The 26888-nt window shown below is 39.1% G+C and overlaps 3 protein-coding genes across 7 annotated transcripts; 2 read left to right on the top strand and 1 right to left on the bottom strand.

Annotated features, from left to right (window-relative positions):
• Positions 1-228: 228 nt before the first annotated feature.
• Positions 229-7736, bottom strand: LOC119692970 (carboxypeptidase M). Of its 4 annotated transcripts, none has more exons than XM_048622687.1 (11): positions 7634-7736; positions 7145-7306; positions 6629-6762; positions 6107-6243; positions 5406-5593; positions 5296-5325; positions 4868-5044; positions 4312-4430; positions 3757-3933; positions 2891-2983; positions 229-753 (listed from the first exon to the last, which is right to left on the bottom strand). In XM_048622687.1, the coding sequence occupies exons 1-11, from the start codon at positions 7710-7712 to the stop codon at positions 616-618; spliced, it is 1434 nt and encodes a 477-aa protein (XP_048478644.1). In that variant the 5' UTR covers positions 7713-7736; the 3' UTR covers positions 229-615. The 4 variants fall into 4 exon arrangements, with proteins under 4 accessions (XP_048478644.1, XP_048478646.1, XP_048478647.1 ...); XM_048622688.1 differs by lacking the exon at positions 229-753 and adding an exon at positions 2453-2626; XM_048622689.1 differs by lacking the exon at positions 5296-5325 and having other exon boundaries at positions 4868-5059.
• A 6419-nt stretch (positions 7737-14155) lies between these two features.
• Positions 14156-24607, top strand: LOC105387489 (septin-2). Of its 2 annotated transcripts, none has more exons than XM_038114724.2 (8): positions 14156-14697; positions 18015-18197; positions 18548-18806; positions 20268-20418; positions 21350-21515; positions 22192-22348; positions 23386-23470; positions 23868-24607. In XM_038114724.2, the coding sequence occupies exons 1-8, from the start codon at positions 14688-14690 to the stop codon at positions 23952-23954; spliced, it is 1098 nt and encodes a 365-aa protein (XP_037970652.2). In that variant the 5' UTR covers positions 14156-14687; the 3' UTR covers positions 23955-24607. The 2 variants fall into 2 exon arrangements, with proteins under 2 accessions (XP_037970652.2, XP_037970651.2); XM_038114723.2 differs by lacking the exon at positions 14156-14697 and adding an exon at positions 15203-15615.
• A 958-nt stretch (positions 24608-25565) lies between these two features.
• Positions 25566-26746, top strand: LOC105395115 (density-regulated protein homolog). The gene is made up of 4 exons (XM_011567040.3): positions 25566-25871; positions 26013-26183; positions 26315-26454; positions 26539-26746. Exons 1-4 carry the CDS (start codon positions 25694-25696, stop codon positions 26581-26583), a joined length of 534 nt encoding a protein of 177 aa, XP_011565342.1. The 5' UTR covers positions 25566-25693; the 3' UTR covers positions 26584-26746.
• The last annotated feature ends 142 nt before the right edge of the window (positions 26747-26888 follow it).

Here is a 26888-nt window from a genome sequence, read left to right as displayed (position 1 = left end):
TCATGTCTTTTTATATTCGCCCTGATTCTGCGTTGATAAGGCAGTTTGGAGATAATAATATAAGTAAAATAAACATGAACGATATAGAGAAAATAATGTCTAAATATTTTAAGAGCTTCAATTGACTTCTATCATCATCATTATGAAAAGATGAAGTCTATTGTTTAATGTACTTAATCCTACTTAAAATATTGCAGAGAAATCGAGAACAAATAAAATAATTGCGGGTTAAAGTTTTAAATATTTTATTGGCCTTAAATAGTAGTACTCTTAAAACTATTATTTACACAATAAATACTAGATTCCTAACTTATTTTAAGTTCTTAACATTCAAGTCATTAAATTCAATAATACCTACGTAGATATTTTAAGGAAATCTTATCATAAAATAGACAGTCATATTTAATTGTACCTACGCTTTTACAATCGAGTATTTAAATTTACCATAATGAATACTCCTGCCTTATAGGGCTACCTATGTAAAGGCCGATATACCTCTTAACTCGCTGAACGGAATATCTGGCTTCTGGCTATGATCGCTAAGATACGATATCTGCGGCTAAGAGAGAAAGTGCCATAAAGGGTTGGCTCATTGGCCCGTTCGTTGATGAGTGTTCATCCGAAGATGTTGGAGACGATGCTGTTGAAGGACGAGGTGAGTGATGCGAGGATGCCGGGCGAGGGAGCGGGGCCCGGCAGCGGCCGCGGCGCCAGCGGCACCGGCCGGTAGTAAGGACCGCCGCCGTCTATTCGCTGAAATGTACAAATACTGTGTTAGCAGCCGACTTGTAATTGGCTGATTTCTATCAAAGACTAGTTGGAATGCTGTGATTGGCTAAGTAACTCATGCGGTGCCACTGTCTCACTTCGTAGTTCGAGCATGGTGTATGTAAAAGTGAATGGGGTAATCAAACTGAACAAATTTTCAAAATAACCATAATATAGTTTCGATTTCGAAATTCCATACAAAGATACATGGTGATTATGTTTATTGGAGAAACATTGTTCAATTTGACCACCAGATCATATGGTAAAAATTTTCGAGAGCATGCATTTACACCCTGATTTACTATGATATAAGAAGTGAGACAGAAATAGGGCAAAGCAGAATATAAATAATTGCTACCGATCTAAAAATAGGCGGATTATTGTAAACAAACATGCATAAACAATATTTACAAGTAATTTTACTATTAATTAATTATTAAAAGCAAGGTTAGTTACTTCTTTAGTTATGGTTACTTACATTTTTATTGATATTTGTAGGTGTCTGAAGGTAACGGTGGGTTAGTGTTCCTTTTAAAATGTATACTTACCTACACAATAAAATATATAACTACATATTAGAGGTATTATCTGATGCATCGGTACAGTTTATTGAAAATTTTAGTAAATTGTCTCTATATTTTGTAATAAAACTAAACTAATCTATACATTAGGTTAATAACAAAAATATATGCAGCATTTTAATAAATATATTTTTCAATATTTCAACATTAATAGTAACATTTGCTAGGAATTTTACAGCGATACCTACAATAAGGTTAATTGTTTGTACTTTGGGTCTTGAACACATTTCTTTATACACACATTTGATAATGGTAGTTAAGGCATCCCTTTATTATAATATACTACTTAGATCGATAGCGGGGAACTCTGTTACAACTCTTAACATGATGCTTTTTTATAATAACAAGCAGGCTAATACTTTTACACTGTACAGTTACTGGTCTTTGTTTTAGTACAGCAATAATTATTCTGTGCGAACAATGCCAAGGACTTCTATAAACGCGCACCACGTCTACCACCACTTTTTCTTACAATATAATTAATGAATAAATTAACTTATAGGTAGGTATTTACAAAAACGGTAAGGCAAGCGAAGTTAGTTAAAACAAGATTAGGGCCTTAATCGAGATGACACGGCAGAGTCAAGATGCAGCCTGAGGCGGCGTCCTTACAGGCAGCGATGCAGCGATCGTACGATGGCGCGATGCGTTTTCGTCGTGCGATTAGTTCAAACATACGCATTTGAACTTCTCAAGTCATCGTGTGAGCGACATGAGATTTTCATAAGAGCGCTCCACATTCTCAAGAGAATCTCGCGAGAACGCGAGAAACATGCGAGAAACGTGAATGTGGAAGCGATTTCTCAAGTTCTCGCGTTGTTCTCCAGCTTTTCTCCACTTTTTGTCGGTATTTTGAGCGCGAGAGCGTGAGACCAGGCGAGAACGTGTATTATTGACTCCACACTCGCATGTTTCTCAGTAGGGCGCACTATTTACTTCACTGTAGTGAGAACTATTTAAGAACTTTGTGAGAGTGTGTAAGAAGTTCTCACTACAGTTCTCGCAGAGAATCTCCGGAGATTCTCACGTGAATGTCTCGCGTGAATGTGGAGCGCCCTATATGTTTGAATTTATCGTACCACGAGAACGCATCGCGCCATCGTACGATTGCTGTCAATTAGGACGACGCCTGAAGCCCATATTTGAGTTTATTCCTTGAAGACGATGGTGTCGGTCAGCGCAGTGGTCCGAGGGGTGGTCGAGGAGGTGGAGGGGTAGGGGCCGATGCGCATCGGGCCAGGCCGCCGCCCCTTGGGCCGCCCCTGCGGCACGTAGCCCTAGGAAGAAGGATATTGTCACCACACCCGCAACCAACAAGCATTTCACAGGTAAGAGGAAGACTTTACACTACGAGGCATTAGAGAATTACTAACAGGAGTAACATAATGTATATGCTAGGAATTTTAATTCCATCCTTTATTTCCACCATTGGCAAACCTGCTATTGGAAAAGGGAAAGCTTTCAAGAATTACTTCAGTGTATGTACAGTTAGTTAAGGAAATATAATATTTACATATTATTCATTATGCTCAGCAACTTACCTTGGCGGAGTGCAGAGTAACATTCAGTAAGGTGGGATGGCTGTCGATGACTATAAACTCTACTTCCTGCGGGATGTAGCCTTCAGCTGATACCTAAAAGACGTAATTATAAAATTTTATTAACCAGACAGTAAAGTACTTTTTGGGTATCAAGTAAGAAGGGACCACAAGATTATTGGTTCGTATTAGGGCATGCAATACCGCAATACCGGTATTCGTAATACCGGTATCAGGGACAAAATTCACGCTTTTTTCAATACCGGTATTGAAAGTTAATACCGGTATTGAAGTAATACCGGAATCGGACTTTTTTAGGCTATAATAAAGCGATTAAGATATAGTATTCCTATGTACTGTGAAAGCGCACTTGTTTCCAACCGTTTGATGGAGTTTTCGGCCGTTTGATATCTACTGTTGTCCATGCGTAAACGGACACTGAATGTAAAAATAATAATTTATTGTAAAATTTAAACTCTAATACTCAATTCTCGTAAAAATCTATTACAAAAAACTGAATTTCATTGCTTTTTTTCGTTTTATTTTGACCTATACGACCTTTAATCGCAATATATGCCATTTATTACAAGGAAATCTAATACCGGTATTAATACCGGGATCCCGGTATTGAGTTGCAATACCGGAACTCAATACCGGTATTGAAAATAGTTCCGGTATTGCATGCCCTAGTTCGTATGCACACTTGTGAGGTTGGTTCATTTTCTAACTATATTTTTTTTGTTTTGGAAAACGCCAGGAGTTTTCCGCATTCGGGTCCTCGCCGTTTCAGACGTATACCACATTAATTGCCAAAAAATGTGGTGTACCAAAACCAGCTACTAGGGTAACAGAAAGTGCTAACAACTTACATCGACCCGGTAAGTGCCCGGCAGCAGGATGCGCCAGAACTCGCCATACTTGGTGGTGTGGTAGACCACGTCGCGGCCCTTCACCCGCACGGCCGCGCGCTCCACGGGGTTGCCGTTCTCGTCCATCACGAACCCGTGGGCCCCTCTGTGCGCCTCCGCCAGGTATTTTATCATTGACTGGAATTAGAGAGTTTATAGGTCTCAGTTAGCAGTCTTAAAGTGATCTTATATACTTAGTGCAGACACAGATACGATGTATACCATCGCTCTTACGGTGAAGGAAAACATCGTGAGAAAACCTGCAAATCTAGATTCTATATAGATGTGATGTGTACCCTAAGTGCATTGTACTCATTCAAAAACGGCGATACGGCACGCGACCTATCACTTGAGTACAAATGCATAGCGAAAAGCGGGTAACTTGCTTGCGATTCACCTCTGAGTACCTCTTCGGGGATTATAGTCTTGACCATATCTAGCAGCTATATGCAGAAACGAACACAGTATACATATTATTATGTATGGAAATCTTGTTAAAAGCAAGTATGTATGTACCTGCTTATTGTCCTGCCAGTACTTGGGCAGCTCGTGCGCCGGCGGGTACTTGCAGCAGGAGATCTCCAGCGTGATCTCCATGCAGCCGTGCCACAAGTAGTTGTAGTCCTGCATTCCACCTGGAAACAAAAAAAACATATTTGTGTTAGTTGTAACTCCTCCGAGGGAAAATACAAGGCAGGATGAGGCTTGGGCGTCCAATGACATCATGGCTTCAATATCTACGCCAGTGGTTCCAGCTGAGCACTGGAGAATTGTTCCGTACGGCGGTCTCCAACACAGAAAACAGCAGGATGAATGCCAACCTCCGCAAGAAGACGGCACTTGAAGGAGAAGAAGTTAGTTGTAGCTTTATACATGCCTTTTACATATTATTGAAAGATCTTCAGATATACTCGTAGATAGAATATATGATTGATAGGTCCTCCTGTTTTTTACGGTGCTACGTGCAGACACTGGCTTCAACGTCACAAACCCCAATTTAATCTATTCATATCGGTGCATATTTCCCTCCTATTCAAAAACTAAGAGGCATGACAGTGATAAATAGACATACCAGTAAGAGGATACCAAGCGGCGCCGTTAGTGATGCCGTTCTCGAACCGTGGCGAGCCGGACTTGCAGGAGACCCCGCGGCCCATCTTGGCGTGGTTCTTGGAGTAGATGAGCGACAGGTGCCGGAACACGTCGTCGTCCGGCGCGATGGACGGCGAGTGCGCGTGGCTTTGGAACACTGTGTTCAGGAGATATGTGGGCAAAAAAAATTGGTGTTAGTTCGGTTTGATCATTATTGTGATAATATTTAATGTGATGATAAGAAATGGTAAAATTTGGAGCACAGATGCCATGCATTGGCTAAGGTATGTTGGGGAAATACGGGGTGAGTACCATTAATACGTATTACGTGTACGGATAAACACGTCAACATCAGTAAGTGAGTTTACAAAGGTGCTAGCTAGATAAGTAATAGATAATATACGTCACCAGAACAAAGGACGGACGATCTGCACATTCCTTTACAATGCAGCATGAAAGTAAAACACACATCAGTCCCCAAATCAACACAGACACTCCAAACTATTGAGACAACCTACTGGCATTGGGCGTGTTGTCGAAGGGATAGCTGGCGACCAGCGCACCGCCGTGGAGGGACCCCGACAGCACGAACTGGATCTTGCTGATCCACTCCTTGACCGCGTCGGTCTCCGGCTGCGGCTGCTTGGTGTTCTGCTTGAAGTAGTCCGGGAAGTTCCGGTTGAGGTCGTACCGGCGGGCGTTGGCTCTGCGACAGAACGTGTGACGTGAGCCGTGGACCGCGACGGAATCACTCAATAATGGCGGGGAAAGTTGACGACAATGTGATGAATGATTTATGTCGGATCGAAAGTATGATTATATTATGATTATACTTTCTATGTAGTTTGCATAGTTGTGTTTATAATTTGGGAAATTATCCACTTATTCGAGATTCGAGAGTTGGTTTTTTGTTCAATGTTTGCAGTTTGTTTACAACCATTGTGTAAGTATTGCAGGTTGGGTAAAATCCTCTAAAGATAGTTGTTTTTTGATACTATATGAGTACCGATACTACCGATCAACCATACGTGGTTGTAGCTAAGGCTAAGTTACATAAATATACATACCTAAGTATGCATATCCTACAAGTAACCCATCTATACCATGAAGTAAGAGTAACTAGGTATCTCTTCCATCTAAGGTTTCCTATAAGTACAGTAGACTCCTTTATGTTATTTTCAAAATAAAGATATTATAAGAAGAAAATTGTGACAGTTACCTTCCGTGGATGGTGTCGCACTGCCCCTCCTTGGAGATGGCGAACCCGTCGGGGTTCATGGACGGCATGAGGTGGATGCGCGTGTTGTCCAGCAGCCACTTGATGTACGGGTCCGAGTCGTATGACGTCACGAAGTGCTGGAATTGTGACATGGTTTGTTTTGTGAGAAATGTATTTAAAATATTTTTTGTGTTTGGCGCTTGTAAGGTTCGGCTCATGTACCTACAGCAGAACGCTTGTAAGGTGCTTCTGGTACGTGCACATTGCAGAGCAGAATGGGGATGGTGAGTCAAATCTTATATACTTAGTTTCTTTGTATATGATACGTTTAAGATACATAAGCCTTGTCAGTAATGTAGATAGAGTAAGTACGTATTCACTTCTTCATTATCTATGTAGGTTCTATAACTAATACAATACCTTTTGTTTCCTTCCAAATCAAGGCAGCAGACACCCACGTCAAACTTACAACCCCCATATCTCCCATCAAGTTAGAAAACAAAAGAATCTGCTCAATCCTACCTGAATAAGATGCAGCAAGAGCTCCCGCCCCACGGCCTCGTTGCCGTGTATGTTGGCGACGTACTTGACGTCGGGCTTGCCGATCATGTGCTCGTAGGGGGACGCCGACACCACCATCACCCACAGGTCGCGACCTGCAAGAGAACACGGGACTGGTGAGCGTGGAACCACAACACGAATATACCTACACTTGTTGTGCAATGAGCCTCTGCTAGTGACTGTTCCTACTAATACTTTAAGCACTTTAGGCAGTCAGCGACTGGCAAAGAATCTAGTTGAGAAGACCACCCCTTCTTCGACTGACCTCATCAGTTTATAGTTTTCGTTATAGTGAAGCTATATTAATAGAATTTTGATTGGGCAGATAATAGAGCAGGTACCGTCCATCAGATACCTGTACAGCTTCATAAGGCTGATAAGTGGGACCATGGAACTCTCATTATAAGGGTTAACTAACACATTATACTTTTCCAGACAGAACCACGCAATCACATACCTCCAAAAAAAACAACTCACCCTGAACGGACTTCCCAATAGAGTACAGCGCGGTGAGAGCCGGATACCTGGCGGAGATGGCCCGCAGGAAGCGCGTCATCTGCTCATGGTCGTGGTAGTGGAAGTCCAGCAGCGGCTCCCCGGCGTCGCGACCCTCGGCCTCGCCCACCGCGCGCTCGCCGGCTGTGGGGGAGGGGTAAGTGGTTTAAATGGTTTATAGGTGGTAAGAAGTGGGGCAAAGTGCGGAAGATTGCTTGGGGAGAATGATACTGCGGAACCTACATAATTTAAATTTCTGATTAGGGTAGCATTATTTATGGCGATGAGGTACCTGATGTTAATATATTAGTTCTTGTAATTTAACAATTTACATATAGTTAAAGAGATAACTTAAATCTGTATATGCTAGTAAAAATTAGAGTAACCAGGGGATTTATACAATCGGAATTCATAATAAGTTACTTAGACTTTATAAAGATTTAAGCTTTATTAATGAAAAAGAAAACTCACTGGACAAGAATCCATCATCCAGGGCGGTCTGCGCGTACGCGGCGGCCACCAGCACACTGAGCAGCAACACTCGGCCCATGCTCACTGCCTGCCCACCTGCACAGCGATATGACCCCATTGTTATTTAATTACATAAGAACATTAATTATTGCATCAGTAAAAGTCACCCTAGAAGCCTTCACATGATATCCTATGAGGGCGAAAACATAGACTTTGCCAAGCACTAACTAAAGAGACGGAACCTTGAGCGATTTGAATCTTTTTCCGTCACTCTCAATTTCTTGAATACCAAACAATTTTTTTTTTTCAATGAAAACATTATAAGTAAAACGAAGCTAAAGTATAAAGGCTAAACGTAAACGTACATTATGCGAACAAGTTTCCTCAAGTCATATACGTACTTAACGTTTTATATTATGTGTAGGTAGTGCTACATGGTTTTCCTCTAAAACGAATTGGATTTTCCTCTACTAAAACATAAACTAACATAAACAGTACATAACTACATACTCGGATTACATTATTTAGACTGATGGAGCTTTATATTTATGTAGCCTTATTTTATATTCCATAATGGTCTACTTTAATATTTCTATGTTACTTAGTCCAAAATACAACAATGTAACCATTTTTGATTGCACCTTGCACCAAAAGGACCATTTAATTAACATGTCGAAGCGCATCGGGACATCATTCTAATTCATAAACGGTAACCGATTGATTAGCATCGCTTTCTTTTTATAAATAATGTGTGGTGAAGGCGCCTTGTTGCGGCCCAACCGGTCCAGTGGCAGTCCAGTGTCCACCGTTCAGGGCCACTGGGTCAGTGGATCGGCCGCACCCGACCACCCAGCTCCTTTGAGCCTTTGTGTACCTTACTCTGCCCAGGAAATGCAAATTTTGAAGGAGTTAGTATTATGAGAGTGTAAGTTTGGAGATGACCGGTCATTGTATTTCAGACGCTGACCCTGTGACTAGATGTTAACAGGTCGCTCGTTTAGTTATTTATTATACTTAGTTATAATTGTACAATATATTATACGATGCAGTATACTTATTAGGTACATAATTATATCTGCTGCTCGATACATGTAAATAAACATTTTAAGGGTACCTAATGCAGTGTTAGAATTTATAAACACGCTCGCTCTACTAACTTATTTGTATAACACCTACCTGACATAAATTAAATATCCTGTAATACTGGTTTAATACTGTAAAAAGGCTGATGTAGCATTTATGCCGCATACAAGTATAAAATAAGCACAAGGTCGGTTTGTGGAAAGTAGTTTCGTATTTCGCACATGATATGCGGGAACATTTAAACCGGAACAAGAGATTTTATAGATACATTTTAGGATATGCAAAATGCTCATAGATTTGCCTCTCCAAAGGATTGATATGGCGTCACTCTTGTCCTCAACCACTACGGTCTACCTGTCTAGTGTCTAAGGTAGTCTACAGATTTCAAGAGCTTTTCTGACAAATTAATTACTAATTTCTATACGATACGATTCTTCAGTGAAACCTCCAGAACAGCTCTTTCGTCGCGTCGTCGTCAAACTCGACGCAGAAATTCCATTGCCCCAGTATAATATTCTCATTTATCACTTTACTTATAAGGTAAATAGGGTCAATACCCACAGAAAGAGCGATTAGGCAGTGTTTTTGGTAAGTATGTTCTGTTGTCAAGAGCATATAAATGGCAATTTGTTATTTTTCCTCTTTTTCACATACTGATATGATCATTTGGTTTGTGGTGTTTAGATTTAGGTAGAGGACTAAAATTCGTAAACCATTTGGCCTTTGTCCTCCATCATAGTGCCCATTAAGTATGACGAAGGTATAAACACAACGTGTGTGGAGTACGAAGCGTGTGCTCGACAACTTTCTTTCTGTTGTTTGCAGCTGACACATTGACCTCATTGAGGTCTCTTCGTTTCGCCAAACTTTCGATTTCAAACGACTAATTTACTCAAACATTTTTAATTAATGTGTTGTGTATCCATTTATCACTAAGCATGTGATCCATTTGCTGGTATTCGCTCGTGAGAACGAGGCAAGAAGTGGATGAATACTTAGATATCTCACGACTGGTAAAAACATTTTTCCTGCGAAAGTTGCACATTCCCAGCAAGTCAGCATTTAATATCATATCCAACCACGATAATTAAAGGCTTAGAAGATCTTTCCCGTTTATAAAATTATAGGTTGCTGTAGGTAGTGTTAATAAAGTAAGGTAGCGTTTAGGTGAGAAGAGGAAGTTGAGCCTAACGGTCTCAGGGTGGGTGCAGTTAACTATGTAAGTATATTTTGCATTAATTTAGCCAAAACTCATTAAAACAATACTCACCTTCAATAATGTAATTTGAATGTAAGTGGTCAAGTTTGGATATTATGGGAAATATAATTTTAGATAATCTCGAGTGAACTTGCCCATTGATAAAACTCAAACTTCTTAAATATATGTATACGTATAACAATAAAGTGCTTTTCGAGGGCTTTTACCGTATTATATATCTCATCAACTGTAATGTAAGTAGATGCTTGACTAAGCAGTCAGTATCTAATATAAACATAGAGGCACTAATAGCTGGATAAGTACTTTTAAATTCGTAGGTCTTAGGCCCTTAGACTTAGGGAAACTTAATAACTTTTAAAAAATACAAATCACAAACTCTCGAAAAGCTTAACACTACCATCCCAAACAAGATCTAAACTTACCTTTTTTTTAACAAATCAACAATAATAACTCGTTTGATGCTAAATAAACGATAACGGTGTCATTTATATGTGTCACAGTTCACTCGACTACAGCGCGATCGCGGCGGAGAGAGGCGAGCGAGCCGAGCGGCCGAGGGGCGAGCGGCCGGCTGCTGACTGACGCCGGCCGAGGACTCCCTGCGTCATCCACCGCCTCATCACCAGAAAGTGCTTTCTCTCCGCACCACCGAGCCAAACTCCCCTCTACCAACACACAGTAAGAACCAATTTCACATACTCCCTCAAACTTTTCCAAGCCAATATACAATACAAACCCTAAAACGATGGGGCTAAGGATCGCTTTGCTGTGCGACATGTGAAGGTCCCACTCGTGACGTCATGCTCCCTCCCCTCCAGTTGCTGGCACTTTTCCCGCTCGTCGTGAAAACTTTGTAAAGTTGAGCACTCTAGATAAAGAGCCTTTTAGTTATTTAGCTTATTACATATTGACAATTTATTAATTCTTCTAAAAAAATATTTATAGGTATGAGTACGAGTGAATGTGTCACAAAGTTTAAGTAAAGTAGGTACCTACCTAAAATTAAATTAATGTCAGAGTGAGGTTTATGTTATAAGATTTTCTAAGTCTAAACTCACAGGAGATGCAGCGAAATTTTATACACTGGACCTCAAATCCTCAAAAGTAACCGAAAGAAGGCGAAGACTTATTAGCTCGTCACGTCAAACGACCCTATATTTAGTTATTTACTGTATACTCACCCTTTTCACCCTGGATCCTAATGTGAATGTGTGTTCGTCAAGTATCGTCTTGGCTATAAATACTTCAATCGATTGATGGTGTCAGTTATTTTTCATACTTACTAAAAATCTCGTTACCGTTACGGTCGTGTCATTCCCTAGGCTCCTCTATTTCTGTTTCAACCCTAAAATTTGTCTATATTAAGTCCAATCCCCTTGGACGGATTTTTCTATCCGTACATAAATTATACCTGCATATATTTTACAAATTTCTACATTATTTATCTCTAAATGAGTTAGGTACGAATTAACATGTGACCCGTAATAGAGATGTGTCTCTAACTGGGGTTTATCATCTTTAGAGATACGTACTTACCTACGTTGGTAATGGTAACATACGTAGGTATTCAGGGTGTTGCAAATAGGGTGTACTAAGCCGAAAAAAATATCAGAATGCCAAAGTTCGCCAAAAAAATATATATTCATAGTAAAGAAATAAAATATTTCAAATAAAAGTCACATGACCTACAAAGATTCTATATTTGAAAATCTGATTTAATTTTAGGGCTTACAAATACAAATACAAAAGCCATTAATTTCCAAATAATTAAGTTATTTTCATACATGCATCATTATAATATGTAACAAAATTCTTAATTTACAACTTATAATTATTAATTATTTCATTTTTTATTTATTAATTACATAAGTAGTCATTTATTCAGGAAATATCATATACAAAGTGGGTGCAATGCACCTCTGCCTACCCCGCAAGGGAGTACATTAGTACAAGGCGTGAGTGTGTGTGTGTGTGTTATCATTAAGATTAATAAATAAATAATAAAATAAATAAATAAATATGTGGGGACATCTCACACACGGCCATCCGACCCCAAGCTAGGCAGAACCTGTGTTATGGGTGTCGGACAGCTGATATATCTACACAAATACATAGATAGATAGATACTAAATATAAATATTAACACCCAAGACCCGAGAACAAATATCTGTGTTTAAACAAATATCTGCCCCAGCCGGGAATCGAACCCGGGACCTTCGGCTCAGTAGTCAGGGTCACTAACCACTACGCCATTCGGTCGTCTAAATAATTAATTAAGATTAAGATTTTAGGGCTTAGATTTAACATTTTATACTGTTTGGTGTCATGATAAAGTTATATTTAGCTCTATTATATTCAAGAACATTCTTGAGGTTCTGGTTTCATGACCTTTTCCAGATTTACTTTCATATTAAATCACTTTCCCATGAGCGCGGTTACCCACAAATTGGCACTTGGGCTCAGTGGCATAGGTTTCCATTCCTACATAATTTATATTTATAACTTATAAATGGTGCCACATGACATGCCTAATATAACTAACGAGACGCCTACACTGTTCACTTGGCAACACTTTTCATACAGTTGAGCCCGAATCTACTGCTAAGTATAAAAAGCAAGTTTAAGCACGTAATCCACCTATAGTACCTACTTAATATTTTTAAAATTAATGATTTAATTTGATTTTAGTACGATTTTGTATGTGAGGAAAATTGAATACTGGAGCTGCTTGAAAATTTATTATTATTCCTAATGTGTAGTGAAATCAAAATCAATTCCGTGGTATCGATAAAGGGGAATGATAGAAATACATTTGCAAGATGAAAGACTTTTTACTTTTTGGGCGATGCATTTGAAGCTCGCGGAAAAAGCTTCGTTTCATCTTCGCTATTGTAGTGTTATGTACCCACCCATACTCACCATACTACAATTTTTCGCTTACGACATCAGAATGTTTGTCCAAAATTCCTTATCTCACACACGTACCCTTTGGTCTTATTTTTCAGTCCCTTATAATTTCTAATTTCCTAATCAAAAGCGATACCGCTATCAATATTCCAGAAAAGCATCCGAAACTTATGAAATTCGCGACCTATACTCAATACTCAATCATTTATTGCATTATGGATGGAGTTTTACTGAATCATGATAACTTTTATGTTAATTAACTCATATATTTTCTGTTACAATTTCATTCATTTGATTCATTACTTTTTTAAGTTTAATAAGCTTCCGCTTCTAATCAAAGGTCCCTTTATCAAGTCCCGAAAGTATAAACTCCCGAAAAATCTTCTCTCATTGGTATTCACTGTTCGGCAACCACTCTGACCACACCATTCTCTTGTCTTTTGTCTTGGGAAATCATTACAAATAATCAATAGTTATGTAGTAGTGATGTAGTAATTTTTTTATTAATAATTAATGGTTATAAGTAATTGATAGATAAACTGAAGGTTGTTTACTAAACTTCTGAACACACTCTTCTACATTTATGTCTGTTGAAAACGTCCTTGGCCTTGTTCTCCAGTTGGTCGATATACATATTATTTAACTTTTTCTTGAACATTATATTCCGCTCTTTCTTTCGGGCAGAAGCTACATCTCTGGTATGTGTTCTAGTGAGGTGAATCGTCACCGTGATATATTCCAAATATAATAATTTCAAAGTCTGATTAAAAGTAGGATGACGTTATCTTTTTATAGAATATACTTTTAGGTAAATAGATAGGTACAAATTTGACAGTATTAAAACATTTTTTTGTATCGGAATCAGCCTAAAGGACTTATGGAAAACTATAATTTTATGCGATTATAAAACAATATTATTAAGGGTAGTTTCCGTGCAACTTTCATTGACAGTGCGCGCGTTGATGTCTTTAGTATGGAAAATTTTATGGCTGTCAAAATTTCACGCCAACGACACAGTAATCCAGGCGCTGTAGAATTAATCACGTACAATTCATTAACAATAACGCACTACACAATACAATGATAGATGGCGAATAAAATTTGATTGTTAGTTCTTATTAGCAATTAAACAAAATATAGGGTGTGAATTGTTCATGGTCGTATTGAATGACCTTGATGTGTGAGTGCAGCGGGGTGCATCCCGGCATGTAGGGCAGTGTGTGACAGTGCCGGGGCGCAGGGCGCAGGGCGCATGCGCGCGGTATCGACCGCGGCGGGGCGGGGCGGGGCGGGGGCGGCCGGGGCGGCCCGGGACCCGCCATTACATAACGCAACACGCACAGGACGCGCACAAACAATGTGATTTTATTTATTTCCTCAAATATTTTCTACCGTTTTCGACTATACATTTTTTAGGATTAGCGACGTGATATTCTTATTTTAAATGCCGCGCGGTATTATTTCACTCCCGTTTTAGATGTGTAGATTAGGGATGTAGAGTTTTTACTGGAAATCAATGCTGCAGTGATTATTGTGACTGAAACACAAGTGAATTTTGGTTGCGCAACACAATTTCACAGAAGTTTAGTATTAAAAGTGTTTTTAGTGAATTGAAATAATAATCGTGCACAATAATAAGTTAAGCTAAAATACTCAAATAAATAACTAAAAAATACTCTGCTCGCAACAAATATTTTAAAAGGAAACCAAAATGAAAATTTCATGAAAATTTTCATTCCCAATTGGGAAGTTTCTGAGCACTTTTTTCTACCATTAATAGATGCTAGATGTCAAATTAAGTTAGAGTAATTACTACCTAAATATTTCTACAAAACTGCCATCAAGATGACCACAGGTGAGTTTATTTTATAAGTAAGTAAGTTGATCTAGAGCTAATGTAGTAGATTTCTTTAACATTTCTATTATCATTAGGCTAAATATTGATAAAACATTTTTCTTAAAAATAAGTACGTAACTATTTTTTACTTAAAAAGTAGGCTAGGCATTTATATATGTTGAACAATTAATATAATATATGAACAATCCTTTAGGAGCTAGGTTATAAGTATAGGGAGCTTAATCGAGCAGCTTTCGCTAACTACATCCGCCAATTGAAAAATAATCATCATTATATTTTGTTTAAAAGCACATTATAGCACTGTATCGCCCTCTTGAAAACGAGGTTGGTCTAAGTTGGTCTACTCATAGTTCCTAAATAGAGTTTAAGAACAAAGATACGATACATAATATCGAAATTCTCTAATTGAATAATATTTAACTAACAAAACAATAACAAAACTGACAAATAGTTAAGCACTGACGCATTATACATTCATCCGAACCCGCGCATCGTCCGCGCATGCGCACAGTTGACTCGCGCCTTGCGCCGGGAACGCGCCACTAGCGCGCTTCTAGCCATAGAGTATACTGGCCTGAGCCGGGAAAATACAAACTCTATGGTGTGAAAACTTCCGCGTTCATAACTCACATAACTTCGACGGAGCGCGACGATCGTTCCCGCGTTTTTGCTCATCTCGATCTCGCCATAACAACAAGATCTGATTCGACTGAGCCAACCATAGTGTTCTTCCGTCACATTTCATAATCAATTCGATGAGATTGTTATTTGATTGAACAATAGATTGTAGTGAAGCTGCTATAATGGAGAACAGTGAGTTAGGGTCGTCCGACTACGCTCAAATAAAACGAGAAAATCTATCGAAAATTCATGAAGAGAATGAAAAGCCATCTTTCTTGAAATTGATTGCAATGGGTGAGTGCTTTCTTTGTGAGTAAAGAATCGTAACCGTATAGACTGATACTCTTACTAATATAGGCTTATACTTAACACACACACACACACACACACACACACACACATTATTATAAAAACTATTACATATACACAAAACAGTTTAAATCCAAACCATTTGATTGTACTTTACTCAAATTTAAGTTCGTCGTAAACAAAAAGAAGGGTTATTTTTAAAATATACGTTATTTTAATGAATGAAGTTTAAATGTTCAATAGCAAAAGTTATCACATCTAAAATAATGAGTTTACTTATTTATACCACCTTATACCTACTAAAATTTTACATAACATTTTGCGTTGTTTGGTAATAATTTCTTCTAATTCTTTGATTATATTATTACTTGATTATTACCAAATCCCTTAGGTTGTCACCTAAACGAACTTTGACATAGTCATCTTGAATTAGTCCTAATTGAGAATAACGGCCTACTCCCAGACGAAAGGTTAGCTATTCGCAGCTCATGTTAAATCCTCCTTATTAAGGACATCCTTTCGCCACACATGTGTACCTACGTACTCACGTAATTCGTGTATAAAGGGACTGCATACATTCACATCGCATTGCGCGCATTACAAACATTAGGTTTTATATCTACCATATCCATACTTATAATTCGGGTGTTTGTTTGTCCCTATTTCACGATTACCTACGGCTAAACGGGCGATTACTTCAGTTTTAAGTTGACCCTTACTCCGTCACATAGATATCCATTTTTCCCGGAACTCCCTCTGGTAATCCCTTAAGTCAAAGTGAATCTGGCGGCTTAAAGCTAGTGTAGTATAAATCTGTATTAGGCCTGACGTCGGATGGGCACGTCGCCGTCGGCATCGGCGGCTTCCGCTAGGTGTCCCCGATGCGGCGCGTGTCGGTCCCGAGGGCCCTGGAGGGTTACTCTACCTTTACATGAAACGAACTAACGAAATCTGCCATGCAAACGGTATGTTTAAGCCACGAGATAGAGTCGTTGTCAGCATACTAGCGCTCCGAAACTTAATTTTTCGTAAGCTAAAGTGTTCCCGTGCAACCTGTCACGTCACGCGCCGGCGCACCCGCAGCGCCCTGCTTCCTGCAAACTAGTTACATTGTTCACTATTCACCTGCCGTCTTCTACTTAGCTATATCTCTTTGCCTATAGCACCTCCTATCGCGCCTCTTATTAGGTCACGTTTACAAAACGACTAAGAAATATCTCTCTAAATATGCTCTGATTGGCATAAAACAGCTGCGTTAATGACTCGGCCTGATATCAACTCCGGTCTGACTTGATTCCTCAACCGGATCGATCACCTCTTGTTTGTCGATAATTTGGAAAGCGAGCCGGTCAATCCAAGCGCATCGCCTCCTAGGTAAATTGCGGCTCAGCCATTGAAACAGCCCTGGGTTATCTGTCAGGAAATGCGCATATCGAATATACATACACTCTATGTACATAAAGGTGTGCATATTAGGTGCGCTTTACGTAATTCTATCAAGTGCATCGGTAATACATAGGTATCATATAAGAAAGCATTGCGAATTCTAATCGGATTATATTATGAGAAAATTATACAAATGAGAAATTAATATCACAATTATTTATTTATTTAATTCTTTATTGCACAAATATATAATAAATGCACAAAAGGTGGGCTTAATGCTAAGAGCATTTTCTACCAGCCAACCTACAGGAGGTAATTATCTACATGTTAATCATTGTGCGGATTTTACAATTAACAGAATAGCACATTTGCTTTCGCAAATTCGTATTTGCGTTGCAGCAGATCACGCATCTTATAAGTACATATAGGTTATGAATAGGTTGCCCCAATAGTCTTTTGGAGATAGATTACTGTACGGTCAGTTATCTCTTGTGCTTGTGGCACAAATATATTTTTAGTTTAACATTATAAACACAACAGCTGACGAGTTATTTTTAGCAGTCGCATCAAAGGTGCGTGCTGCTCGTAAAATGTCATCAAAAGCGCATCTGTCTACATTATGTTATTACTTGAAATAGTTAAATAATAAATAACACTTGTTTACATCTTTTCGGTCTCACCACGAAAATCAGACGTTACGACACGACCGACATTTTATATTATTACAGATTGTTTGAGGTCTAGGAGTCGGTTGTCCACTAACCCGCACGAGGCCAGCATGGTGGACTAGGCCTAAAACCCTTCCTTAATTGGAAGGAGCCCCCTGCCCCAGCAGTAAGGACGTAATGGGTTATGATGATGATGCAGGGCTGCAGCCGCTGCAGGCTCCCATTAACCTATCTCTAACTAATCTAACAATTTGGCTCAACCACTCCAATAAACATGCATTAGACGACATAAGTACTCTTAAATAGACTTATAGGTAACAATTCCCACAGAGCGAGAACGCGACTACATCGGGTTCGCGACGTTACCAGAGCAAGTGCACCGCAAGTCCGTGAAGCGCGGGTTCGACTTCACGCTGATGGTGGTGGGCGAGGCGGGGCTCGGCAAGTCCACGCTCATCAACAGCCTGTTCCTCGGGGACCTGTATAGGGGACGCAAAGTGCCTGATGTTAAAGGTAAAGTTATGGTGTTTTTGAGGGGGATATTATTGTATAGCTTATACTAAAATAGTGCTGCTGTTGGTGAATCCTTTGCTGAATTGAAACCTAAAAGGCTCGATCAGCTTTGTTTACTTAAATTTTATGAAAATAAAAATAGGCCTTGGTCCAACAAGCGTAGTCGATCTGTCACCATAGACAAAGTTCTTTGTATTTCAATACAGTGTTAATTTTTACTTTTACTGAAAAATTTATAGTCCTTCATTATCATCATCACGGCCCATCACGTCCCCACTGCTGGGGCACGGGTCTCCTTCCAATGAAGTCCGTAAGAAGTTCAAAAGACAGTAACGCTTTTCCCCTTACAGACAGAATAGAAAAAACCACCACAATAGAGAAAAAAACGATGGAGATCGAGGAGCGCGGCGTGAAGCTCCGTCTGACCGTGGTGGACACTCCGGGCTTCGGAGACGCCGTCAACTGTGAGGAGTCGTGGCGGGTGTGCTCCGCATACATCGACGAGCAGTTCCGACAGTACTTCACCGATGAAAGCGGGCTGAACCGACGGCATATGCAGGATAACAGGGTGCATTGTTGCCTGTACTTTGTGCCGCCTTGGGGACACAGGTTGGTGTTTTCTTGCTACATTATTGCTGAGCAGAAAGGAACTTAAATCTAATATCGACATTAAATGTATTGCTACCCAGCTTTGACAGTACTTGTACGGAAAGAAAGATAAACGCATAGATTTAATGCCGACATTAGATTAGTGTACCTTTCTGCAACTATTTTTTCCTATGGTTTTAACTTTTATAAATGTATTGTTGAGGTGAAATGTTTACCTACTGAAAACTGTACATCAATCAAAGTGATAAATAATTTATTAGTTATGTTTGTAGTTGTATGTATCTGGGAAAGGGCTCTTGCAAATTACATCAAGTAATGATGCGAAAATAGTTTCCTGAGTTTCTAAGTGTTCCAGCTATTGGTGTTTAATCAAGTGTGTAATTGAAGTTAAAACTAACGATGAATAGCATTAAATACATTTCACTATAACTACTTAATAACTATCCAAGAAAACTTTCCTCGCTTACAAAGTAAACACAAAATATTCGTCGACATTTATAGCTGAATAAATTCGATAACCGCACAAACAGTTCGTTACTGACCTGCGACCTCCGCCCACAAACAGAGATGTCTTGAGTTCTCAATAGGTTGACACAATTTCTATTCGCTCTACTTGAGCGTGGGCACCTATCATCTGTAGATTATTATTATGGCGAGGAACGTGCCGAGACGGCATATGGGTCAGCTGTTCAAGGCTCTACTGATAGCCACGGCGACTTTTGTGTTGGTCACGTCCACTGATTCTGATCCTTGTGTGCACGCGGGTTGGGTATCAATTAGTTTAGGGATGCGTTCTTTTGGTCATTTTTACTATCAAGTACTTCTATTGACAGTCTAGTAATTTTATTGTTATGATTATGATTATGATATTTCAAGTTGATTGCGGATTTATGTATAGATCGGGAATAATTTAATTATAGCTGTTGTCCATTATAACATTTTAATTTTAATAAGGTAGTCCTCTTATCTACTCACAAAAAATAAAGCCAACAAAGACTTTGATAGTACTGCCATGCCAGTAGTACCTATACCTACTTACCTACCTATACTTTCATATACTTTCCTAAGACGGGAGGCTGGTAGTAGTGTAACCTTATCTCCATTCTCCAGATGAGATAAAATTGTGTGCATGCGATTATCATCATTAATCCAACATAGAACAAATTAAGATCATACAGAGCCTACTTACCTACGTACCTACGATCAATCTTATCTATCTACCTACAGTCTGTTAAAAGAATACACAATGCTAACTGAGAGTGGTCAGGCTTCTCTGCCAGACTTTCAGACTGTGCTATCCACCTATACTATACCTTCTTACTCCTTCTATTTAATCTTGTACCAACCTACTTCAATTATTTATCCCATTACTAGGTACCTACCCTCTCTTTATTTCTTGTAAACCTGTTTCTAATGTTGTCAATAAATATGATTTGATCAACCACCCCTAACCCCCCCTAGTCTCCGTCAAGTGGACATCGAGATGATGCGGCGGCTGCACCGCAAGGTGAACATCGTGGTGGTCATCGCGAAGGCGGACTCGCTCACCGCCCACGAGGTGCGAAGGCTGAAGCAGCGGATACTGCAGGATCTGGAGGAGCATCAGATACAGGTAAGTTGAGAAACTGTGAACTTATTATGTAGGTTTTAGGTATATGATTTTTTTCGTGATTATGTACAAAATGGTAAAAACCCAACGGTGATGTGTGGAGCATTTCGTATTTTTTTGAAAAGTATGTGAAGGCTATCAAGGACATCGCGTTTGTACGAAACAGATGATCTGCGTTTTCTTATTTATCTTCGTTTTATAACAACCAAAGTTAATTCTCAATCACTGTCGGGTTTTGCATTTTGTAAACCATACCATATAGTTCCCATACTGAGTGTTGCGTTACTTTAGTTTCTCTTCCTGATAAAGGCTTTTACGGCACGAGTTATCGTATTTAGTGTTCTTATCTCTCTTCACACATATTGTTACAGTACACGTCAAGATACTAAAAAGGTGTGAGCGCATTACTTTGCAGCTAATCTTTACCAAACAATAGATTAAAAAGAACTGCTAATTCTCAGCCCAGCTCTACAATGCGTCCGCTCTATAAAAACATAAAAATATGATCGTTGGTAAAAAGTTAAGCTGTTCGTGAGTAGGTAGTTTGAGTTAACTCTCGTAAATTGCTTACTTAAGTAGGTATAACATAATTTAATGGTATTTATTGTACTATAGTTTTTCTATAAGATCGTGCGTGGGTGGAGAAAGCACGCTCACTTTTATGCAATACAGAAATAAAAGGAGAGTAGATGGTATTATGAGACCTACAGCAAGATATATGTATGTATACTGCCCTTTCCCATAAGTGCGTTTGTTTGTTGAGTTATAGTAGTTATAGGAACCACTTTACAACACCATAACTAACTAAAGTATCTACATTATGCAATACAGAGCGGCGGAGCGTGATGGACACCAATCATCACTGATAACTTCCACTACATCATAACAGACACTACAATCTCCACCTGACCACCCTAACAATGGTTCCCCGCAGGTGTACCAGTTCCCGGAGTGCGACAGCGACGAGGACGAGGAGTTCAAGCAGCAGGACCGCGAGCTGAAGGCGGCCGCGCCCTTCGCCGTGGTGGCGGCCGACACCGTGCTCGAGCTGGGAGGGAAAAGAGTGCGCGGCCGGCAGTACCCCTGGGGCATTGTTGATGGTATGCTATTCTATTCTATTCTATGTGGAGGTGTCAGTACCTGCACCTGGCTCTCTCAAATGGAACCTTTGTGCATATCCGCAAGGTCTATGTCCTCAACTGTTGATGGTATGCTATTGAACATTTATTTGCTGAACATACAGTGGTACAGAATATAGGTATACCTAAGTACCTATGGCTATTAAGGAAGTACGGCTAGCACAAAACATCTGGAAGGGAGGCTCCATGGTATAATAATGTGGTTCCCTTCGCCGTGGTGGCGGCCGACACCGTGCTCGAGATGGGAGGCAAGCGCGTGCGCGGGCGGCAGTACCCGTGGGGCATCGTTGATGGTATGGAATAGGGAGTCAGCTTCCTGTATACCAAATTTCATGAAAATCCGTTCAGTAATTTTTACGTGATTGCCTTTCGAACATAATTATATGAACAAATTTTCGCCTTTATATTATTACTTAGTAATGTAACGTAGCAGCTATACAATGTAAAACGGCTATCGCTGGAACAGGACTAGACGGCATCTCTGCTATATCATGTTATTCATGTTATCCAATAATCGTCAATCGTTCGCTGCTAGATTAACTTTCACCGAAATAACAACATGCAATATCCGGCCATCTCAAACTTCAACCCCAATTTCTCTGCATCTATGACTCCAACCTCCTATCTCCCCCCACAGTGGAAAACCCCCGGCACTCGGACTTCACGAAGCTCCGCACGATGCTGATCTCGACGCACATGCAGGACTTGAAGGACGTGACGCAGGACGTGCACTACGAGAACTTCCGCGCGCAGTGCATCTCGCAGATCTCGCAGCACGCCATGCGCGAGCGCGGGTACGTTATACGTTATACGTAAAAGAACTAAAACATAGATGGCGCTAGTAAAACCTTCATAAAAGCACTGCATTTTTCGTTATTGCATTTTTTTTAAATTGTGCTCGACATTTTTCATTTTCTGAGAGTGCTCCTATATTTAGGTTCTACAAGCGCGTTCTATGTGTAGTCCTTTTTATGAGCTGTTAAAAAATCTCCAAAGTCGATAGTATTATAGTATTGCCTGACAGTGGCGGATTTACAAATTTGCCGCCAGTAGGCCATTCAATTTTTGCCGCCCTTACTGACTTGTGAAATTCAATTCGTTAGTTCAATCCCGTTATTAATATGTTTAATGAAATCTTTTTTAAGGATCCGTACCTCAAAAGAAATAAAGGAACCCTTACCGATAGACAGACACCGTCAAACAAAGTGATCCTAACTTTGTTTGACGGTGTCTGTCTCTCTGTCTGGCTGTCACCACCCTTTTTCTCAGAAACGGGTAAAGATATCAAGCTCACATTTCGCAAATATGTAGGTATATACAAATTTACGGCCTCGACAAAGTGGTGGGCTTCTCCTTAGACAGAAAGAGCCCCCCTTATCCGAACGGAGAGTAGTTTGTAAAAATTGACGTTCATCAGAAAATTTTATATTTTTACGATGAATAAAAATATTTGACTTTGACTTTGGTAAAATAAAATATTGAAAAAAATATATATTTTGGGGTATCTTCTACACACGTAAAGTGGGATGATTTTTTTCGTTGGTGTGGGGTATTGTATAGATCTTTCAAAAATATTAAAGGTCTGCTCTAAGCAATTTTTGATTCAGTGATTGGTTTACGAAAAATTAAGCTTCAAAGTGCAAATTCTTGGTAGACTCAAGTGTCCCCAACAACACGCAATATAAGGGACTTTAATTCAACATTAAAATCTTCATTTCCGCGAAGGGGCGTCTTATTAGTCACTTTTCCTACTGCCTGATATTATGCATAAACATTCTAAACCAACGTTTTAAAAAGACATACTGAAAAGAAACCTGCGTTTTTTTTTCAGGAAGCTGAAACGGGACTCGATGGGCAACAACGGCGAGGTTGCCTTCGGCGACACCGACCGACTACTGCTACAGAAAGACGAAGAGGTACGTACTCGAAATCGTTTAGCAATTATCATTTGATATTTGCACCGAAAACTACTAGACTTCAGTGGTTATAGCAGTAATTAAGTACAAAATGGATTGAAGTTGAAACTTTTAAAGACCAATATTTGTTGGCGAGTCATAAATTCAGATTTACGAGTATATGATAATAAATAAAATAAAATAAATAAATGATGCTGTGCTATACTGTTAATGTTACTTTCTACCCGCTGTTACTTTTGTCCCCGGTCTCCCCTACCTCCTCCAACCCAACGACCAACAAAACAAAAATATCTCTCCTGATGGAAAGATGAGGCCTAACCTTATACTGTGTGTTGATGCGATATCTAAAGGTAACAAGAGTTTAAAACCTAATGCTTGTTTATTTTTTAATTTTCAGATCCGGCGCATGCAAGAAATGTTAACACAGATGCAAGAGAAATTAAAAGCGTCAGATAAAAAACACGACAGTATTATAGACGTATAGGATTCGTTGTAGACTGCGTTACGTAGTTTAGAATCTACTCACTAGTCGTTAAGTAGTGACAATGTAAACCTCTTTAGAAAAGTGGGAAGAATTTAATGTTTGGATGCATATTGCGTTCATTCTAATTCTAATTATAGATTCAACAAGTTCTCTAAACATAATAAATTTTAATATAAGTCATTTTATGTAAGTATATTATTTAGTTTAAATTAAGTCATACATATTCCGCTATTAAAATCTTTTTTATAAAAATAATTTACTGTTGTACATTAAATAATAGATCACATTAAATTTATAAATTAGGTAAGCATATTATAATTACAACTTACTGTAAGTAGTGCAGGTGGGTTATTCCGACCTGCACCTTACCTACGAAAGATGCACTAAAACTTACTACTTAGTTAATTCATATTTTTTATTTACTATATTTACTATAATATGTATTTACAAACAACTATATTTACATTAACTATTTTGAGAAAAGTACCTACCACTTTAATGATTCCGCCACTGCACTGGTAGGGAAATAATTCTGTCCTCCAAATGAACTCAAAACAAACCAAATTATGTATTATAAGGCAATGCATTATGTTCAATACATCTGCGTTTTATAACAGTATTACAAATAAAATTCATACTTTATTGTAAGAAAACAGTGCTTTTTCTTTCATAACCTCTTATTATATTATTATTATCTAAGAGGCTTTGATTAATACAACCGGGTTGTAAGTCGAAGCTAAGAGGCTCACGCCCGCCCTCCGTTACATAATAATTTTATTTTGCTAGGCTGTAGCTGGAGAGTCCTGAAAAACGCCGAACTGGAAGATCTGATGGCGGGGGCTAACATAGTGGGAGAAACAAAAGCCCACAGACTTCGCTGGCTAGGCCATCTCCAGAGAATGGGAGAAGATCGTAGCGCAAAAAGAGCCTACATGGGACATGGGCCGTCCGACGGGGCGCCGACCGGTGGGCCGGCCCAGGTACCGCTGCCTGGAGTGACGCGGTCGTGGCGGACCTGCGCGAGCTACAAGTCGTAGACTGGCGGGAGACTGCACTGGACCGTCAGAAGTGGCGCTCTCTTGTATCGGAGGCCAAGACTCACTTTCGGTCGCTGAGCCAGCGAAGTAAGTATGGTAAGTAAGGCTGTAAATCTTTTTTTCTACTTCCATGGCTGTAAAATAAGTTTATGACATCGACTTCCGGTTCCGCTTAGTTTCCGGAAGTTATGTTTTTGGAGAATCTGGAGTCTATGGCTCCGGTTTACTTCCCTAGCCCACCGGCACAGGCGCCTTCCAACATGCCTTCCACATAGTCTACATAATGTTATTGATTAAAATGAGAGCGGCGGCTGCGTGGCAACGCGCCTCGGCTATAGAACTTATTATTAATGGTTCCAATAATACACATTGCGCCTGTTTACTGGTTTTCCTGCACCTCCTGTAGGTTGGCTGGTAGAAAAATATATATTATACGTCCACCTTTTTTTAGATTATTTTTTATTAAGCGTTATTATTTTGAGCTTCACGGTACCTACTCTGTGGTAAAAAATCTATTTGACACTGACATATGTCATACACAGATGATTGATTGATACATCCTTCATTGTTCATGTTCATCATCATCATTCGAAAATCATTTCGTAAATTTTCTATCAAAATTGATAATTTAGTGAAACTGTGATTGTGTAGAATTAAACTAAGGTCTCAATTAATAAAGGTGCCTTTACATAAAATCGTACAATGGCTGATAGGGACCTATCGATGGGTCCCCGAGCCGGGGTTACTTACCCCGTAAGAGTGCAGTATTGCGGCAATTGTTCTATGCCAATAGAATACTGCGAATACTACCCAGAATACGATAAGTGCAAGCAATGGCTCGAGAAAAACCTGCCTACTGAATTCGAGAAAGTTAGGGTCGGTAAGTAATCTTTCTGACACCTTTTTCATAACGTAAGAGTAAGGTTATGTGATTGGACTATAAAAACATTCTGGCAATAATACAATAATTAAATAATATGTGGTAATGACATAGATTAAACTAAAGATAAAATATTTCCAGATGAAGAAGAAAATGCTGGTGGTGAAGAGGAGAAGAAAAGACAAAAGCGTGGCGGCAAGGGGATGCTTAAATCAAAGAAGAAGGAAGATGTCCCTAAGCTGGTGCAAGTGTCACGAGCTCCCCGTGGGAAGAAGAAATCTGTCACTGTTGTATCTGGTCTAAGCACATTTGGTAAATATTATTTCTTATAGCCAGCAATAAAGGTTTAACATTTCCTTATTAGCTTCAAGCCTGTTCTATCATAGTATTTATAATAATGAAATGTTTGCATGATTAATAAATATATTATTTACACTTTACAGATATAGATTTGAAAGTAGCTGCTAAATTTTTTGGCACAAAGTTTGCCTGTGGATCTTCAGTTACGGGTGATGATGAAATTGTCATACAAGGAGATGTTAAAGATGATCTCTTTGATATCATACCAGAAAAATGGCCAGAGGTAATAATAATGTCTATGTATTTACATGCACACAATGTATGGACAAATTCATGATTTTTACTTACTAATTTTAATATCTTTCAGATTGATGAAGATAGTATTGAAGATTTGGGAGATCAAAAAAGATAAGCACCAGGATTTGTGAAAAGATCAAAAGTCCATCAGAAATTAAAGATATAATTTAAGTCTTTTTACTTTAATTACAAGTTCAAGGTTACTTGTGGTCAGTGTGTATATCTTTTTCGTACTGTTATTGATGTATTAAGTAAATAAAGTAACTGAATATAAATTATTAAATGAGATCATAATTCTACACTACTGTGTGTTAAGCCCTTTTGTGTTGTAACATGGTTGTAACATCTAGCTAGCGCCATCTCATAAAATATAATTACACACTATAACCCAAGTAGAACTAATACAGATCTAGATGGCGC

The sequence above is a fragment of the Plutella xylostella genome, chromosome 8 (assembly GCF_932276165.1).
Source record: "Plutella xylostella chromosome 8, ilPluXylo3.1, whole genome shotgun sequence".
NCBI classification, from domain to species: Eukaryota; Metazoa; Arthropoda; class Insecta; order Lepidoptera; family Plutellidae; genus Plutella; species Plutella xylostella.
The sequence above is the reverse complement of the archived record's forward strand: the minus strand, read 5'-3'. Positions and strand labels throughout refer to the sequence as shown.

Coding starts and splice junctions, on each gene's coding strand:
- LOC119692970 (XM_048622687.1), bottom strand. CDS start 7,712: ATGGGCCGAGTGTTGCTGCTCAGTGTGCTGGTGGCCGCCGCGTACGCG. Junction 6,763..7,144: donor TATTGGGAAGTCCGTTCAGG/GTGAGTTGTTTT, acceptor GTTCTCTTGCAG/GTCGCGACCTGTGGGTGATG. Junction 5,326..5,405: donor CGACAACACGCCCAATGCCA/GTAGGTTGTCTC, acceptor TGCATTGTAAAG/GAATGTGCAGATCGTCCGTC.
- LOC105387489 (XM_038114723.2), top strand. CDS start 15,504: ATGGAGAACAGTGAGTTAGGGTCGTCCGACTACGCTCAAATAAAACGA. Junction 15,616..18,014: donor CTTGAAATTGATTGCAATGG/GTGAGTGCTTTC, acceptor CAATTCCCACAG/AGCGAGAACGCGACTACATC. Junction 23,471..23,867: donor TGCTACAGAAAGACGAAGAG/GTACGTACTCGA, acceptor TTTAATTTTCAG/ATCCGGCGCATGCAAGAAAT.
- LOC105395115 (XM_011567040.3), top strand. CDS start 25,694: ATGGCTGATAGGGACCTATCGATGGGTCCCCGAGCCGGGGTTACTTAC. Junction 26,184..26,314: donor ATCTGGTCTAAGCACATTTG/GTAAATATTATT, acceptor TACACTTTACAG/ATATAGATTTGAAAGTAGCT. Junction 26,455..26,538: donor TACCAGAAAAATGGCCAGAG/GTAATAATAATG, acceptor AATATCTTTCAG/ATTGATGAAGATAGTATTGA.